At 27.0% G+C, this 20206-nt stretch overlaps 5 protein-coding genes across 5 annotated transcripts; 3 read left to right on the top strand and 2 right to left on the bottom strand.

The window, feature by feature from the left end:
* Positions 1-107: 107 nt before the first annotated feature.
* LOC103577370 (putative E3 ubiquitin-protein ligase UBR7) lies at positions 108-2624 on the top strand. The gene is made up of 3 exons (XM_008557977.2): positions 108-533; positions 853-1044; positions 1761-2624. The coding sequence occupies exons 1-3, from the start codon at positions 387-389 to the stop codon at positions 2499-2501; spliced, it is 1080 nt and encodes a 359-aa protein (XP_008556199.1). The 5' UTR covers positions 108-386; the 3' UTR covers positions 2502-2624.
* Positions 2625-2648: 24 nt separating this feature from the next.
* Positions 2649-7687, bottom strand: LOC103577369 (uncharacterized). Its single transcript, XM_053740309.1, has 6 exons — positions 7411-7687; positions 6249-6446; positions 5065-5175; positions 3457-3673; positions 3146-3386; positions 2649-3068 (listed from the first exon to the last, which is right to left on the bottom strand). The coding sequence occupies exons 1-6, from the start codon at positions 7528-7530 to the stop codon at positions 2771-2773; spliced, it is 1185 nt and encodes a 394-aa protein (XP_053596284.1). The 5' UTR covers positions 7531-7687; the 3' UTR covers positions 2649-2770.
* A 3077-nt stretch (positions 7688-10764) lies between these two features.
* On the bottom strand, positions 10765-15136 carry LOC103577368 (DDB1- and CUL4-associated factor 11). The gene is made up of 9 exons (XM_008557975.3): positions 14697-15136; positions 14518-14635; positions 14001-14253; positions 13780-13926; positions 13527-13711; positions 12628-12970; positions 12226-12381; positions 11758-11864; positions 10765-11047 (listed from the first exon to the last, which is right to left on the bottom strand). The coding sequence occupies exons 1-9, from the start codon at positions 14759-14761 to the stop codon at positions 10937-10939; spliced, it is 1485 nt and encodes a 494-aa protein (XP_008556197.1). The 5' UTR covers positions 14762-15136; the 3' UTR covers positions 10765-10936.
* Positions 15137-15866: 730 nt separating this feature from the next.
* LOC103577367 (neprilysin-2) lies at positions 15867-17997 on the top strand. Its single transcript, XM_008557974.2, has 7 exons — positions 15867-16246; positions 16317-16408; positions 16752-16799; positions 17082-17324; positions 17407-17618; positions 17681-17857; positions 17945-17997. Exons 1-7 carry the CDS (start codon positions 16233-16235, stop codon positions 17966-17968), a joined length of 810 nt encoding a protein of 269 aa, XP_008556196.2. The 5' UTR covers positions 15867-16232; the 3' UTR covers positions 17969-17997.
* Positions 17998-18164: 167 nt separating this feature from the next.
* LOC128667265 (neprilysin-2-like) lies at positions 18165-20189 on the top strand. The gene is made up of 4 exons (XM_053739871.1): positions 18165-18614; positions 18703-18997; positions 19307-19557; positions 19638-20189. Exons 1-4 carry the CDS (start codon positions 18318-18320, stop codon positions 19980-19982), a joined length of 1188 nt encoding a protein of 395 aa, XP_053595846.1. The 5' UTR covers positions 18165-18317; the 3' UTR covers positions 19983-20189.
* Positions 20190-20206: the final 17 nt, after the last annotated feature.

Below are 20206 nucleotides of genomic sequence, written 5' to 3'. Positions count from 1 at the left end.
TGTTGATAAATTCAAATTTAAATTAACCGGCTTCTTAAATCTTCCACAAAATATATACATAATATAAACACATACATTTTGATAAAAACTCTACAGGAAAATTAATTTTTAGCGGGAATATTATTTAGGTGATATAATATACACAAATACCCGATGCCTGGTGGCCATTGATATTTTACTGCCTCTAATCCGTCACTTAAATAAAAATTATCCGTTTTAAAAAGTAAATATTATAAATAATAATTTTAAAATACTACTTATTAATTAACAATAAATATTTGACAATTTATTAATTGTCAAATTATTGAATAAAATTTCAAATTTAAAATTTAAATCAGAACCTAAAAACGTGAAAGTTAATAAGCTACCAGAGTTCATTTAGAAAAATGGCCGAGACATCAAAAAATGTTGAAAATTTTGAAGAAGAAAATTCAGTGACTATGCTGGATGTTTTGAAAGAAGAACATCAACTTGAAGAAGATGCTAATGCTGTACTGGGAGCATCTGATGATAAATATTGTACTTACATCAAGGTAATTATTTTTTTCTCTTGTTTTGTGTCCATCCATCTTGTTTGACATATAGATTTATTTTCATATATTTATATTTTTATTCATATTTGCTAAAATGATAAATTCATAGAAAGGTGGACAGTAAATTTAAATTTATATTTTAATTTTTCACAAGTTTGACGTTTCGTCCACTGGGACTTCATCAGCAACTAAAACAAGTTGTCATAAACCTCCAGCTCTATATGAATTTATATTTTACTAAGTTGATGTGAACATGATTTTAAATTAAGTATATTTATGTGTAATGTCTGGTTATATATCAGTGGTTAATTTATTCCAGGGCTACATGCGCCAGGCGCTTTATGCTTGCAAGACTTGCTGTCCAAATGATACAGTCCAAGCTGGTGTTTGTCTAGCGTGTAGTTTTCATTGTCATGAGGGTCATGAACTTGTTGAGTTGTATACCAAGAGAAGCTTTAGATGCGACTGTGGAAATTCAAAGTTTGGAGAAAAAATGTGTTCATTGGATCCCGTAAGAATTCATTTACTTTTTTTTAGTACAGGGTTTTCATTAACAAAAAAATACTTGTTTGCTTGTTAAGACATCGAGATACAAAATTTTATTATTTATAGAATACTAATTTATGACTCAATTGTGTTAAAAAAAATTATTGTATTTTAAAAGTATGACACTTGTCATTAAATTGTTGTACATAAGTAAAACTGATAAATCGGATTTAGTCAATCTTTCATCAGGGTCCATAAGATCATAATTTTATTCGCTCTTCTGACTTTAGAGAACTTCTCAAGGCCAAAAGAGCGTGGATTTTTTTGTTGTCAATTGTTTGGTAGACATAGGTTGTTAAATTTAAAAAAAAATTATATGGCCTTTTGACTCTAGGAAGCTCTCTAAAACCAAAAGAGCGGCTAAAAGAGTAAGGCCTTATGAAATTAGTAACGCGAAATTTAAATTTATTATGCAATAATTCAAATAATTTATTTCAACATTCTTAGAGTATTCGCTGCTTAATGATATAATTTTTTTTTATTAAATTGACTGACTTATTAATAATAAAGATAAATTAAATGTATCAAAGATCGTGATATTTATTTTAATTACGCATTAAAAATTCTCAGTACATAATTTAAGTCCAGAATTATAATTAAGACTTAATGGAAAATAAAAAAAATTTTTTTTCCACCGTTTTTTAAAATTTAAAACAACAGATTTTATTATTTTTTTTTTAGTGTAAAGCATCAGAGAATACAGAAAATAAATATAACCAGAATTTCAAAGGAGTCTACTGTACTTGTGCCCGACCATACCCAGATCCCGAAGACACAACTGGCGACGAAATGTTGCAGTGCGTTATCTGCGAGGACTGGTACCACTCAAAACATCTTGGATGCGACGACGATCTGCCTGACGAAAATTCTTACGAGGAAGTCGTTTGTATGAACTGCATGAGCAAGCATGAGATTCTTTGGAATTACGCCTCGAAATATGCAGTCAATAAAGTTAAAAATGACTCTGTAAATAATGAGGACAAGGTTGACGTAGTAACCGAACCAGGAGTTTGTACCAAGCCAGAAAAATTATCTGTTGAAAAAAGCGGCTCTTGCTTCTGGATCCAAGGCTGGCGTTCCTCGCTCTGCGCTTGCGACAGCTGCAAAAAATTATACGACGAACAGGAAATAAGTTTCTTGCTCGATCCCACTGACAGTGTCCAAGCTTACGAGGAAGCTGGCAAACTCAAGGGTTCAGAGTCTCAGTATGAAAAGGGAATGAAAGCTTTGGCTTCACTTGGACACGTCCAACAAGTGATTGCTATTGAACAGTACAATGATATGAAGGAACAATTGAAAGAATATTTACAAAAATTTGTTGAGAATAAAAAAGTCGTCCGTGAAGAAGACATCAAAGAATTTTTTTCAGGCATGGAGTCCAATAAAAAAGCTAAAGTTATTGTTCCATCTTTCTGCCGCTAATTTTATTTAAAAACATTTCATTTTTTTATTTATATTTATCTTTTTGATATTTACATTTTCTTGATACTTTTCGATTGTAAATTTAACATTACATTACATAATAAAAAAAAAATTATAACTGAATCATATTTAATTACCGAATCGTCATTAAAATCCGTAACTTTTTAGTCTATTTTTTTTTATCTCCAGATTTAAATTAAATTAGATAAAAATTCCATGACGTAAATGTGAGTGATTAATAATTATAATTAAGTATTGAATGAAAATATTTAAAATGTTTCAGTACGTATGGGTAAAACGACCAATGGTTCATTAAATTTTGGCTTATTGGCGTAAATAGACCAAGTTCTTTTAACGCAATCAAATATTCCAGTCGCTATTGTTTTGACGTAATCATCTGGACCGAATTCCTGATAAACGCGATACTCGTTATCCGTTTGATCAGTGAGTATATCAATTACTTCGCGGCGAGTACGCGGTCGTGGATGTCGCAATATTGCTGACATTCGATGCTCACTGCTGGGAATAATTACGCCATCTACTTCGGGTACTTTTAATCTGAGATATCTGCAATTCAAGTTAACGAGACATTAATCAATTTTTAAAAAACAAATAGACAGATCTAATTATTTATTAAAACATACTTATTGCAATGAAATATATTTTCCCCGGGACTTGCGGTGAGAATACTCAGTTGTGATTCATCAGAGCCTTTTTCAACGGGACCGACTTCGGCGTTGTGAAACATTCTGTCACCTTCTTGCTCTAAAAATGTCATGTTAACTGAAAAACCTTCAGCGGCTCCGTAGCCTTTGTTTCTCAATGTCTGCTGAGCTTGGACAAAATTTTCTACGCCGAGAAGAGCTCGAGCTAAGAAATATCGAGCTGAAATATTCACTTACATTAGCATTCAAATAATATGCTGATAATTTGCGATAATAAAATTATTTCATACGAGTTTTTCCCGATCTCAGTGTTTTAGCGCTTAGAGTATTGATGCTGAAGACTAGTCCGTGATAATTAAATCCCATTGTGTAGCCAGGAAGAAAGCCTGCGTATGATAGAGATGAAAATTTTTCTTTTTTATATCCTGGCTCAACAATATCTGCGCAAACTATGTACCAATAATTCAAAGTTTCGCTCAATGCATCTTCGTTGTGTCCTAAAATTTCCTATAAATAATTAAATAATTTATTTTTAAATTTTCTAGACAAAATAGACGCGAGAGTAGAATTTTCAATCTAGTAAACGGCTATCCCTGATTAAAAATTTCCATTTAATTGATGAAAATTAATCAGATTCTATCAGTAAATTGGAATTTGGCAGCGTTTCGATTAACTGATTAAATTTAAATCGGAAAATAATTTTTTTTCGATTTAGTCAGTCGGAAATTCCCGATTGAATCTGACTAGAATTTTTCAATCGGAAATTTTAATCAGTGATAACTCAGTAAACTTTTTTGGTGGCTCTCTAAGAAATTTTAAGAAGACAATTCTAATACAAGTGAAAAACAAATCAAAAATTTGAAACTAGGAAATAAAAATAAAAATATTCGTGATCAATGAGAAAGATGGACAGATAGTTTAATGTAAAATTTCTTCTTTATAATTCTCGTTTTTCTTTTTCGCACTGTGTCGGTACTACTGGATTATGTGTGAATGTAAATTGCGAAGTGTTAATGAATAAATAAATAAATTTTAGGGCTGGATCCTGAAGTGAAACTGGTTTCCAGGTTTTTTTTTAAAACGATCCATATTGGAACGCAACGATTAATATTTTTCTAATGATATTTTTTTATACAATAATTAAATTTTATTACTGTAATTGAGTCATTCAGTTTACTATTTAATGAAGTGGACTTTAAGTAAAATTCTAACTACAAAATAAAACTTCAGTACAGGATAAAAACATAAGTTGCTTTAATAAGAGCAATAAAATTAAAATTCATATTTTAATAATTATTTCAAAATATCAGTAATGAAATCTTTAAATTAATACTAAAAAAATTTACACATGTTGCGTTACAATTCAGACAGGTATGGATAAACCCATGTATAAATTAAATATTTAACCCTGAGATTTTTTTTTTTACATCGATTCCGAAATACTTTAATGAACAGAACAAAATTTTTTTTTTCGTTGAGTAAAAAGATTTATTTTAAATTATAGTCTATAAGACTTTACTAAATATCAAATTGTAGATCGAAGTTGTAAAAGTCCATGGGTAAAACGGGCAAAAGTGATAATGAATACAATGAACTGGAAAGAAAAAAAATTTCTAATTGACGTTAGGAAAAAGTAACAATTTCATAATAATTAACAAGTAATTATTATATAATAAATTACTCATATGTTACAAATATGTTATAAAATGATGTAGGTGATACTTTTCTTTGATTTAATTTATTTTAATTCAATTCCAATCACGTAATATTATTACTGGTATGTTAATTTAATTTTGTTATATCATTTTATCGAATTTTTTTCTAAAAATACCACGACATACTGAGCAAAAATTAAAATTTAATGATGACAATTATAATGACAAACTTTTTTTTTATACCTGCCCAGGATGATTGCAAATAATAGACGAACATCCAACAGGTTGTTTAGTGCTCGCCATTTCTCCATTAATGACATTGGGGAGAATGTCATCAAGGTGCATAAGAAACAGCTGAAAGATAAATAATTATATATTTTTAATTGTCACACTTGATAAACCGTGACCGCTATCAGGGTTGAGTAATAAAAAAAAAAAAAGAAATAGTAATTAGATGTCAGAAAAATATCCATAAAAGATACTTGTCCACACGTGTCAGTAGTCTTACTCATTACTCATTACATTCTATTACGCAACATAAATGATTAATTTCCATATTTATAAAGAAATCACTATTATTATTATAATTTCTAATTGTTATCAGTAATAAATTATACCGGAAATAAAAATTTAATAATAATAATTTATTTTTTTAAGGCAACTCTTCTTAACAAACAGACTTTTTAATTTTAATGTTAAAGGAATAACAACTTTACTGATCTGCTTAATTGATAAATTATTTTTAGAATCTAAACTGCGTATAAGTTATTACATGTGAATTAATAATGCTAAAATGCATTATTTTAAATGCGTACTTGAATACCTCTAGCTCTTTGTTAAGGTTTTAAAAAACGCTGAAGACTTTTAATTTCAGACTTTTAATATTTGTCCGTGAATTAAATTAATTTGAATATCAGTTACCATTACCCCTTAATTGAATATATTCTAATTATCACAAATGTTAATATTATAAATACGGTTTCGCCCCGAATATAATTGCTGGACTCATCAGTTTTGGAGTGATACCATATTTATAATATTAACATCTTTGATAATTAAAATCTATTCATTTGAAGTATAGTATTACAGTGCGCATTTAAAATGATGTGTTTTAGCATTAATAATACACATGTAATAACATACATAGTGGAAATTCTAAGAAATAATTTGTCAATTAAGCAGATCAGTAAAGTCCTTATTCTTTTAACACTAAAAATAATAATAATAATTAATAATAATAATAATAATAATAATAATAATAATAATAATAATAATAATAATAATAATAATAATAATAATAATAATAATAATAATAATAATAATAATAATAATAATAATAATAATAATAATAATAATAATAATAATAATAATAATAATAATAATAATAATAATAATAATAATAATAATAATAATAATAATAATAATACCTTGTAAAATGGTACATTAGCACCAGCAGCTGTTCCTTCAATTTCACGTAAATATTGCGGAAATTGTTTTTTAACGCATTCTAATGTTTCATCATAAACAATTTTTCCTTCTTTAGTATTGTAGGCTGCTAAATATGTATCATTTAGCGGTTTGTAACAATCAACAAACTCATTTATTATTTTAGCAAAGGTACGACCCTGAAAAAACAAAATAAAATATATTTTGTCGTTAAATATATTTAAATAAATAAATATACATATGACGAAATAGATTGTTAAAACAAGTTGTCACGAATAAATAACGCATTAGAACGGTCTAACGTTCATACTCTGATTTTTATCTTATTGTCAATTAAGTTGCGGCTCACAATATAATAAATATATGCAAGGTTCAATGTTAGTGTATTTTATTTACTTTAAATTATTTATCATTATTATTGACAGTTTCGGAATATATTATTTAATTATTTTTTTGCATTGATCTATAGATCACATTACTATTTAATGATTATGTAATCACGAATGCCTTTATAGTTATCAACTGACGTTTTGTTCTAATAGTATTAAATTTAAAACGAGTTTTTAATTTTTTAATCATTATTATATTATTGATCAGTAAAGACAATCTCTTTTAATCATTTGAAAATAATCCTATATAAAATATATTCGACATTAAATAAAAATTTTTTTATGACACTGAGATTAGCCGACGTCAAATTATTTTTGAAAATTTTTCAAAACGATAAATTATAAAAAAAAAAATATTTTTTTAAATTTTCTACATGCGCATATTTTTTTTGTAACTTTGTAGAAAAAAAATTCAAAAATTAATTGTCTATCAACTTCAAGATCATTTTTTTTTTTTTAATTAAAAAAATAAAAATTTTTTAGCAAATTGTTCCGCTTCGAATATTTTTAATTCAAAAAATTATATAATCCTTGTAAATTTTATTTCAAACATAAAAACAATAAAAGATAAATTTTTTTTTTAATTCTATAACTTTGTTTTTGTTACGGAAAATAATTTTTTTAAAAATACGAGTTGAGAAAAATTTGATTTTTGTTACCCTGCAGATAAGATTTTAAAAAATTAATGAATAAAAAGTTATAGCTGTCAAATTAAAAAAAAGTGAAATTTAAATTAAATTTTTCATTAACTTACGATATCGAAACCAATTTCATAGTGAGTTCCTCGAGTATAAATTATCGGAACAGCACTTCTTCTTCCGATATCTTTTTTAAATTCACATGAATTATTATCCGCGTTTATTATGTTAGCCATTTTTAATTACAAACAAACCACCTTTAAATAATTTACAAAAATAACTCTGCTTATAATAGCCTTCAATGAATACTATTTCATAAACCCGATAACGATGTGCGAAAAAAAAACTATCAAACGTGACAATTAAAGTACGTCAACAACAATTTAATTATTCAACTGATAAGATCTCACCGATAACAATTAATAATTCAAATTCAAATATTTGAATTATAAACAAAATTCAAAGAAGAAATGAAGATAAAAAAATATTGAAAACTAGTATAAATTTTTCAGCTGCAAGTAAATAAAAACAACAAAATAAATAAATAATTAGAGTTTAAATAACAAGTAAAGTTTAAACAAGACCGAGATCTTGAACCGCTGAAACTATTTACGTGAATGGACGGAGGACACTAATCTGCCTAAGCTCTTATCGACTTACTCCCTGCAAAACCGATTCAACTAGTCCAAGATATCGATACACGGCTTCTATGCGTTACATTATAACTCTATTGTCATTGCATTATGACCTTGGCTCAAGATGTCTGATTGTTAATTTTCCTTACAAGGATTAAAAAATATTTATACTCACGCATCGACAGTAAAGTAAAAACTATCTCTTACTTGTGTCGGTCATCGTGTCATCAATACTGTTTAATAACTCCGATGTTTTTTATAATCAAGTAATAAATTATTCCCATTAATTTCTTCGTCTTCTTTGTTATAACATTTGAATTACGTAATTATTATTCGATTTATATATCGGTAATTAGTTAATACATGTACATATGTAATTGTAATCTCCTTGATTTGTCAACAACTTATTGATAAATATTTTTAAATGTCATTGTTTTATGTTTGTGTGATGGTAAAATTGATAACGATCGATTGTCAATATAAATTACATTGATATATATATAAAAATTTTTTTTTTAATGATATGCTTTTACTATTGTCTGACTTTACGCTGCTCGTATCACTTATGACGTAATGATAATTAATTATTATTCAAATTTATATGACAATAGAATAAATATCTTTAGTTTATTGAATGATAAGTATTTGAAATAATAAATATGTGGTTTATTTATCTAGTTATGTTTGTTTGTACTCAATAAATCTAGTAGATTTTTTTGTTTTTTTTTTTTGAGAAAAAATTTTTTTCAAGCTTTGAGTAAACGGAGATAATTTAATTTAATTAGATCGAGTAATTAAATTATTAACTTGACAATTAAAAAGAAAAAAAATATGAACATGTAGAAAATTTTAAAAACTGTAGGTGATATTTTTTCAAATATTTTTTTTTGCAATTTATCATTTTGAAAAAAATCAAAAAATTGTAAGAGATGGGCAAACCAGAATCATTTTATTAATTGTTTACTTAATTTTGATATTTTGAATTTAATTATTTCATATATTTTTTTGAGATTTTGTGAATAAGAATATAAGTGAACTCATTATTTTATTTTATTAAAAAAATTATTATTTTTTATTTAGATTTTATTGGAGCTTGTAAATATTTGATGAGTAATTTGTAATTTTTTTTATAGAATTTTGTAAGAAAGTGTGTCAAGTTAATGAATTAATTATTGATAATTGATGAGTAATTAAAAATATATTTTAAAAAAATTAGTAAAATAAATTTAAATATCGAACTTGTTAATTGCGGGTTTTTTTTTACAAAATTTTATACAAAAAAAATTGTTCTCATTCAAAAAATTAGACCGCCAGAACTGAATCAAATTTTAAAAAATTTTGAGTAATTTAAAATTTATCAGATTTTATTTAAGAAAATATTTGACTTCCGGTTTTTAAAAAATTTTATCATTAAATTTTTTGTAATGAAAATTTTAAAAAATTTGTTAGAATAATTTTTTGAAAAAAAGGCGGGAAAAAAATTTTTTTTAAATGATAAATTTAAAAAAATTATGAGTTATGATAAAAAAAATATGAGGTAAATATATGTCTATTTAAAACGGATTTAATTAAAATTTTCTTAAAATTACGTCACGGTAATGGGGACATTTGCAATAAATAAATGTCACAATAGATCTATTTAATTAAATTATATAACACCATAACTAATTTCACGATCAAATTCAGCAATAAAATATATTACCCGTTTGCAAATAATGAATTCATTAATATTTATTTACCAGAGCAGTAACTCTCAATTAACGATTGAGAAATATGTAACGAAAAAAAATGAAATTATGAAAACAATTCTAAATAATTAATTTGATATTTTTCCTACACTTAGTCACATATTTAAATGTAACGGCTGATATTATTCAACAGCTTGATAAATTTTCAGAATAAATTATAAATAAATACTAGCAGTTATCATCACTTAATATTATTAATTTATTCCGACATTTAATAAGTGTTACTAAAACTACCTTAGAGAATTATTCGGTTTAAATATTTTTTATTTATTTATCACGTGAGCTATTTCACAATTTGCACATTTAAATTTATTTAGCTAAAAATATGGGGAGAGAATGTATGGATTAGAACTGTAAGTACATAACATGGGGCTACCTTGGAGATAATTACACGTGATTGGTCATATTTAGTAATTGCAGAAATAAGTTATTTAAATATCTGTTAAATTTAATGTAATCAATATACGATATATCTCTATATAATAATTTTCAGTGACATTGGCACCGTTAGTTTGATACTGTACAATTTAATCAGGGATTCAAATGATTATTGATTATAAATAAAAATAATAATTACGATAATTCAATTAAAGATTAAAATTTCGATTCATCTGTTGACTAATTAAGTCATTAAAATTTATATAAATTAAATAAATACTTGAGTTCATGGATCGTGATTTTAAACTATTTGAATAAATTTATTTTTATAAATAAAAATATCATTCGATCTTGATAATTATTAACTTGTCATTACTGTAATGTAATTAACAAGTGAAGAAAATATTATTATAAGGTGATAATTATTATTTTTATTAAAATCTGTGGACATATTACTTGATGACTTCATAAGTAAGTTCTGTAGTAACATGTGAAAAAAAAAGTAATAATAATGATGTACGTAATACTAAATAAGGTTTCGAAGTGAAGTTTAATTCTCTAGGTTAAACGAATTGGGGCAATCCTTTATGTGGCTTCATATATAAGTAGCTCAAGAATTATTTTACTTATTTACTTTATCACTTAATTGTTTACTTAGAGTATACTAATTAATTAATTAATTAATGGAAATAAAGTAGTATGATGTAGCTGTGATTTAAAATAAAATATTTATTTTAATGAATAATTATAAGATTGGTAATTATTTTATAAAGATAATAATAGTAATAATAATAATTATTATTATTATAAAAACTTATAAGCAGGTCGTTAAAACTTATCCATTATCATAAAAATAAAAATATTTAATTTTAAACGAAAAATCAATCGGGGTTTCTCCAATTTGGATCGCTAATATCACCCCATTCTGAATCAACGATTCCTGTGTCTGAATATTGTGAAAAATAACGCCAACAACCTATTACTCCATCCCACTGTAAAAAAAAAATTTTTTTAATTTTTAATTTTTTGGAACACTTGCAAATTTTAATTAATTAATTAATGGTTAATAATTTAATTAATTAGTGGTTACATTTTAATTAAAATATTTTTTTCTGGAAAATTTTTGTTGCTTTAGATTTAAAAAAAAAAATATTTTATAATTTTTTAATTAAACATTTAAAAATTGTTTTTTTATTAAATTAATTGAAAACGGGAATTATTTCAATGACAATTTTTAAATATTTTTAGTCTCACGTTTGTGTAAATGTTGAATTATTCTATTGCTCGCAGTACTTTTTAAAAAATTCAAATTCAAATTGATGATTTTAATTAATTTGAAATTTAATGTTTGGCCCACAAAATTTTTAAAAACAGCAAAATTTCCCATATTAATTTGAAGTTCAGTGCCTTCAAAGGTCATTCCGATCTGATGCCAAGTAGTAATTTTTTACTTTGCTACCATCAAATACATTTATTTTAAAAAATAAAAATCTGATAACAAACTAATTATATAACTGAAATTAATTAATTTACTTTAATTTTTATAAAAAATATTGCAAATAATTAAATAAGTCAAATAAATTTTTTATTTTATTCTTGTGTGTGCGTGTAATATATACGTATGTAAATATATAATATATACATATATATATATATATAATAAGAAAAAAAAATAATAATTTTTAAACTTAATAAAACTTACAGAAGTGGAAATAATTTCTTGATGATACGGATGCCAACTGACATCTCTAACACATCCTTCATGTCCTTCAAGTGTTTTGACAATACTTCCGGTCAAAAGATCGTAAACTAGAAAGAAATAAAATAAATTTTAATTATAAATGTAATGATAATAATGATCTTTGAATGAAGTAAATTTTATGAGTTGTGAAATCTGGTCATTGACGTTGAAAATCACGCAATATAATAAAATTTATTATAACTTCATATCAATGCATTATAACTTCGCAATGACTTCGTTAAAGATTTCTTATGAAATTCCAGGTGATTAGTTTTACGCAATACGTTTAATAACAATAATTAATAATCATTTTGATAATTAAAAATTGAAGGTTCGAATATTTATTTAATAAAATCGAAGTTAGCAGATAATAATTAGCAATAAACTATTTTGAATAAATTATAAAACTAAAAATCAATCATTACTTACTGACAATTCTACCATGACCACAACCAGTGTAAATATATCTCTGTCCAGTTGTTGCAGCTGGTGAAAAATGACAACGAATCAACGTCTGTACAACCATGTGTCCTCTATATGTCATAATACTCGTATCGCCCTCCAATAACGACGTTGACGTGTACACTATTTTGAAACATCAATGAAATATATATAAACACATGAATGAAATAATAAAACATATCATTAAACTCAATTACTTAGTGATTATTTAAAAGTTGTTGATTCTCATAAATGTCAGTATATAAATTTAAGATAAATATTTATGCTAAATAGAAAAATGACCTAAATAAATTTATTGCGAGTTACTCTAATGTAAAGATAAATTCCCAGGCTTTTAATATGAATAAATTATATAGGAAAATAAATTACGTTGTTTGGGTACGTGAGTATGCCATCGATAATCCCAGTCCTGATTAGCAACAGCTTTCCGACTATTTGCTTGGGCGTCCTTACTCGAGAATGCGCGAACATCCCACAGTTTTATTGACTGATCTTTACTGTTTGTCAATAAATATCTTCCATCACCTCGTGGATCTACGAACGTTATTCCGTCCATATGACCAGCAAGTACACCGACCGGATGTGGATTTACTTCATTCAAGGTCCTTCTGTCCCAAACCTTGCACAATCCGTCATCACCGCCGCTGTATAATATTTGTGATGTATTATCAGCAAACGCTACTGCATTTACATCGTCTGCGTGTCCTTTAATCTGTAATTAATATAATAATATATCAATTCATTGATACTAATATTTGAGACCAAACTTATTCATTATTAAATTGCGTATTAATTTTTATTTAATATGAGATCTTGGTCGTAAAATTTTCAAATTTATTTTCGCTTTCGCGCTTGAGGTGTGCAATTTCATTAGGTATTGGATATCCGAGACAATAAGATGACAGTTTTGAGGCTGTTTTTTGACTTACAGATAAAAGGGAGCAATATGATGACAAAATAATCAGAAATTTGTCATCGAAAAAATTTGGTTAAAAGACTTGATACAAGTGACAGCAAAAAGTAAATTACAAATAATTGTCAAATGTCATCTAAAAAATTTTTTAATTGACATGACTTTTGATGTCAAAAAGAAGACAAATTTTCTATGACTCTGAGAACCAACATCCGTATGTCTTAATAGTGAAAAAAAAAAAATTTGTTTTATCCTTTTAAAAGACATCTTAAAGTTGTTTCTCTACTTGGAATGTACGTAATTTTATCTGATAGAATTTTTTAAATTCAAATTTAACAGACAAAAAAAATCATACTCTGATTGCTGGCTGATGACATTCACGGTCATAAATATAAAGACAGCCATCATTAGCTGCACCAAGAATTTCTCTGCCGTCACTGGAAAAGACTAAAGAAAATACACAAAATCTTCCGAAATCCGTTGGGGCCAGAGGCAAAGCTTCTTGGACACTGGAATCGCCGTAAATTGAACAAAGGTACACTAAAAAAAAAGAAGCCATCAATCTTCAACTTCCATACCAAGGACTGAATTAAGTCTAATCAACTTACAGGCATCGGACCAACTGGAATAAGCGATATAATTGCCGTCTGGACTAAATGCAGTATCTAATATACTCCAAGATACATTCTGTGCGAGAATTTTTTTGTATTCGTGGAATTCTCCATCTTGGGTATTGTAGATACGTAATGAATTGTCTGTAAATAAAATTAAAAAATTGAATTACATTAAATGTATCAGTAAAATAAATTTATTAAATAATATGTTTTACCTTGACTGGCAGTAACGAGAAGTTTTCCATCAACGGAATATGATCCACAAAACGCGCGACTGTTATATACAGCAACAGGTATCATACGGTTAGGTAAAAAATTACTATATATCCGGCATTTTTGACCAGCATTAAACCCCGGACCTATTTCACGTTTTTTTATCATACATGTCACTGATTTATTAGTAAGATGTTCGTTTTCTGGATCTATATAACCACTTGCGCGTTTTGTTGTCAAATTTATTTCATTATTCTGTTAAAAAAATTCATAGAAATTACAAATAGTCAAGAGTTAGCTGACGTTTAATAATTTTTTGCTTATATTTAAAAAAATCTATTATATAGAAAAAAAATATTTTGAAAAATTGCACCTATAGTTTTTTAAATTTTCTACATGTGCATATACTTAGTTTTTTATTTTTTATAATTGATTTTAAAAAAAAACTCGGAAAATTACTTTGATAATTATTTTTTTTCAAAATATCTAGAACTTAAAAAAAAATAAATATGAATTTACTTCAAGTGTCGCTGTACTCAAAGGAGTGGTAGCTATTTTAGGCAAAGCATTTGAAGATGTTGATGATGCCTCAGCACGATAATTATTATCATCAACTCTGGTATTATCCCAGCCCCCTCTGAAAATAAAAATATAAATAATAAAATAATTAATTAGATGTAATTATTTAAAATATTGACCTCTGTATAAGTAATTGCAATGTCCTTAATATACTCATGTGTGGTCTAGACGTAAGATCCATCATTCAATGACAAGCAAAATAATAATTTTTCATGTAATCTAGACACTCGAGTGTCGACAATTATCATTTACTATTGCGACATATTCTAATGTATGTATAGTTACACATAAACATTATACACACACACGTGATAATATATACATTTACACATATATGTACATTTCATTATTATTTATAAGATTAGTGATGATAACAAGTAAATATTTATAAATGTATATAATATAAACTACAAACTAAAGTGTATTGATGTATATATCTCATATTATTGTCTGACTGTGATATGATAAAACAAAATGTCCAATTGCAATTATTTGTTTTTACACTTTGACGTTGATATGATAAACAACGAGTACCAGCTGATAGCTACTCACTTATTACTATGACGCATTTATTAAGATCGAGGTATGAAAAATATATTTTATTTTCAGATGTAAATATAAGTTTCTAATTTATCATCAACTGGATGATTTGATATATTTATATAATTTATCCCTGATAGCCAGTTGAGCTCAACCAACACTCAAATTGCGCGTAAATTTGACGTCAGATTGATGCCGCCATTTGACGTGCTCGAGACATCAAAAAATGAGCAGCAAAATTTGACTGCAGTAGTAGCTCAAATTCCCTGATAGTCTAACCATAAGTTAACTACAAGCTACTGCCGTATTTTAAAGGTGACTTAAAGGAAAGTATTATCCAGTCAAGCTTACCAAAAACTTTCTCGTTAAGTTAGCCGTAAATGTTGTACTGCAACACTTGTAGAGCAATGTCTGGCATACAGGGTATATTTCTAGGATTCCCCTTTTTTGCTGCTGATAGCAACCGGTTTTTTATATCCAGAGGGTAGGGCACCCTGACAGACAAGTTAACAGCAACCTGTTGCCAAATTGACTGCGAAAATTGGCATTTTCATAAATTGATGGGAACTTTCTAAGAAAGTTGGTGACAAAAGTTGGGAATCCCATGAGTTGATGGAAAGTTGCCTTGAATTTTCTCAGAAACCTGCCTTCAGCTTGTAGCTGCTCGCGGTAACCTGTAGCTACCTGTTACAAAAGTTTAAAGTTATCAATAACTTGTCAAGCTGATCGCAATTCATATACACCAACTCTCTGATCTGATGCTGAAAAAAAATATGAATAAAAATACTCCTGTAGATGTGCTGAGATATTTTGAATTGAAAATAAGATTTTCATCTCATAAATTTATTCATTTGTACATTGATATTATGCATCGTGTAATGTGAGTATTATTAAACGTCTTATAAGTAATTGCTCAACCAGATGAATTAGAATTAATTAATAGCGTGTATGTATACATGTTGTTTAATTACTCATTGTACAATTATGAATTCTTCAATTGCCATGTTTTTCTATCGCTCAGTTTATTGAAATCTTCTGCATGGTGCAGAAGTGAGTGAAGATAGAACATATTTTTATTGTTAGTTTTTTTGTTTTTCTCGACTCAAGGAACGAAGATGAAGATATTTCTGTAAGTGGTAAATAATAAATTTTATGTGATTATTTTAATGAAATGATAATTTATTTATTTATGTCCGTAGTATGATCAAGTGGAAAAAAGAGTTTTTTGAACGAGGTCTAATAATTATTTTGATGGCAATTATATTATGCAACGAAATTTATGCAGAAACAGGTACTATATCTATTATTCATATTGTAAAATATATTACTTATCACATGATTTTTATCTAATGCACCTGAGCAGTTTGTTCCCCTATAACTTGATAATTTGATATTTTTTCCTAAGATTCGTGGCCAAAAGCTCTCATGCTAAAATTCTGAGACTTCCCTTCATTGCTGTTACAATTTTTCTAGTGCAGGGGGTGATATTGACCCCACTTGAGCAGTTGTCACCTTTTAACTTCATAATTTTTACTTTTTTCCTACGAATAAATGTTCAGAATCGTGATTTTGGTCCATTTTCGAGGCCAATAGCTTTATATTTTTGTCAAGTAATTTATTACTTTAATTTACAGTTCAAAATTCAAATGATATTTGTCTTACTTCAGAATGTAATAATACGGGTAAGTATTATTTATTCTTTTTAATATTAATTTTTTATATTTATCCATATTCTGCAACTACTTTCTATATTGTTACAATTTCCATTAATTTAGTCCCGTGAAAAAAAGACTACGTACTGATCGTACTGTAAAGTCGCACTGGGTTGGGCTCGAACACTTGAACTCTCGGTTGTTGGTCATTGACTCTGACCACCAAACTACTGAGAGTTTTATTTTTGAAGATGTATAAATATGATGTAAATATAAACATATAGTAATAGAGATATTTATAATGGATTTTAGCAACAAGGATTATCAAGTCTATGGATTTATCTGTCGATCCATGTGATAACTTTTACAAATTCACATGCGGTAATTTTATCAACACAACTATTCCTGATGACAAAACCAAAGTGGATATTTTCAGTACACTTGCGGACCAAGTTCGGGAACAATTAAAACCTATTGTTGAGACGGAAATGTCTTCTAATATGACGAAGCCATTTAGGCTCGTTAAAAATTTGTACAATATTTGTATGAATGAAAGTGAGTATTTTTTATGAATGATTTTATGATAAATTATAAAAAATGATTATTTGTTATTTATGGTGGAAATAAATAATTTTAGCTGCTATTGAAAAACACGGATTGGCTCCGTTGTTGAGTAAATTGAAAAAACTAGGAGGCTGGCCTGTTGTGGAAGGCGATAATTGGAAAGAAGATGAATTCAATTGGACAAACTCGATATATATTCTCAAAAATATGGGGTATTCGGTAAAATATCTTCTGGGGGTTGAAATTGGATCGGATATTAAAAATAATACAAATACTGTTATAAATGTTAGTTCATGATATTTAATATGAAAAAAAAATTTTGAATTTTACAGTTGTTATTATTGTAGATAAAATTGCCTAAGTTTGGACTGGGGCCTGACTTTTTATTGAGAGGGCAAGAAGATGAGTTGATTAAAAATTATAAAAAATACATGATTGATATTGCGGTACTTCTTGGAGCTAAACGGGAATATGCAGACAAAGAACTTACGGAATCGCTTGACTTTGAAATAAAATTGGTCAATGTAAGAAATATCCTTTGGAACAAAAGTCTTTCTTATTTAATTGTAAACACAATAATTTGAAGAATATAATGAAACATTTTTTTTCAGAAAAGTGCATTTGGTAAACAATAAATTTGGAATTGATTTGAAGTTCATTTCATTCTACTTGGAGTTAATTTTTATCAGTTTTCAAATTATTAAATTTGCAATCAAAAGTTTGATTATTGAGTCAATTTTTGATCAACTTATAATGATTTTCACAAAAATTCACTTCAATTTGTGTTAAACAATAGTTTTTTGTGATAATTAACTATTTTTTTCAGAGTACACTCCAATTACTATCGCTGAGTTAGAAAAAAACTATTCGAGTATTCCTTGGTTAGAATATTTTAACAAAATTCTTGAACCTTATGCCAAAGTGGACAAAAATGAGACAATATATGTGTATTATCCGAAATTTTTATCAAATTTTGAAAACCTTATGAATACAACTTCAAAAAGAACGCAATCAAATTTCATTATATGGCGAGTTATTTTTGATTCAGTTTCATTTTTATCAGAAGAAATAAATAAAAAACGCATAGACTTTTTATCATCAGCGAATGGTAACACAAAACGACAGCCTAGATCCAATGAGTGTTTGAATGCAATATCTCACTATTTGCCACTTGCTATTGGCTCATTATATATCAAAAAGTATTTTAATGAAGATGCAAAAAATAATGTCACCGAAATGGTCAATGCTATCATTAATCAGTTCAAAAAAACTCTAGAAACTGTAATTACCATTTTTATTTTTATAACACAAGACAAAATTTGAATTGGATAATAAAAATAATTATCCCAACTATTTTGAATTATTTCAGGTCGATTGGATGGACGAAGTAACTAGAAAACATGCTTTGAAAAAAGCTGATTCCATGGTAACTGATATTGCCTACAACGATGGACTTTTGGATGAGAAAAAAATAGAAACAATTTATGAAAATTTTGAATTTGATATAAACGATTCATATTTGCAAACCATATTGAATTTAGGCTCATACATGAATGAAATAAATCGTGAAAAATTTCGAACGCATTTCAATAAAAGTGACTGGGTGTTATATTTAAATCCAACGGCTGTTAATGCGTTTAATTTATTTCATTATAATATTATTCGTATGTATTTACAATTATCATAAATACCTGGAGAAAAAAATAACTTTTGAAAAAACAAAAACAATATTTTCTTAAGTAATAAATCAATAAAATTTACCGTATTATTAATTTCATATCTAATTAGCATAATTTGAGCCAAGGTTGCTTTGATAACAAAATAATTTTAAATGAAATCTTCAAAATTTCGCGCCAAAAATGTATTAGATTTGAAATTTTCCACAGCATAATTTCTTATGGGAAGAAAATATTGTTTTTCTAAAAGTTATTTTTTTTATCAGTGTCATGATTGTATATAAAAAATTTTTTTAGAATTTCCTGCTGCTATTCTTCAAGGATCATTTTTCAACAACGATCGTCCGCGATATATAAATTATGGAGCTGTTGGTTTTTTAATAGGCCATGAAATCACTCATGGTTTTGATACCATAGGAAAAAGATTTTACGAAGATGGTAATTTATTAAAATGGTGGGAAGCCTCTACAGATGATAAATTTTGGGACAAAGCTTTGTGCTTTTATGAGCAGTATCAAAACTACGTAGTAAATGAAGTTGGAATGAATGTGAGAATGAAATTTTTCATTATTTCCATGTTTTTTTTTTACAACGATAAACTTCTATTATTGTTATTTGTTTCTTTTAGGTAAATGGATTGAAAACAATCACTGAAAATATTGCTGACAATGGCGGATTAAAAACGACTTATCTAGCTTACAAAAGTTGGGCTGAGTCTCAGAACGTCTCAGAACCTCGACTTCCTGGGCTCGATCATTATACACCTACGCAAATGTTTTGGATTAGCGCTTCACATACATGGTGCACCGCACAACGTCCTGAAGTTTTGAAAATTCAAATTATTTCCGACAATCATAGTCCCGCAGAATTTCGTGTAATCGGAGCATTTTCAAATATTAAAGAATTTTCAGATGATTTCAAATGTCCAGTAGGATCTCCAATGAATCCGAGAAGTAAATGCTCTATGTGGTAATTTTTCGAATTACAAATGAAATTTATTTTTGATAATCATTAAAATATTATATTTAAATAAGAAGTCACTATTTTTGAAAAACCTGAGTGATGAAGCCTCGTCTTCCCAGAGAATATTCGTCAAGATTTTGACTCTACGGCCATATAAATAAATAATAATAATAATTTATTTTTGTTCCTTTTTCTAATAATTGTATAATTGTTTATGTGTAAAATAATTTGCAT

The sequence above is a fragment of the Microplitis demolitor genome, chromosome 6, assembly GCF_026212275.2.
Source record: "Microplitis demolitor isolate Queensland-Clemson2020A chromosome 6, iyMicDemo2.1a, whole genome shotgun sequence".
NCBI lineage: Eukaryota > Metazoa > Arthropoda > Insecta > Hymenoptera > Braconidae > Microplitis > Microplitis demolitor.
The sequence above is the reverse complement of the archived record's forward strand: the minus strand, read 5'-3'. Positions and strand labels throughout refer to the sequence as shown.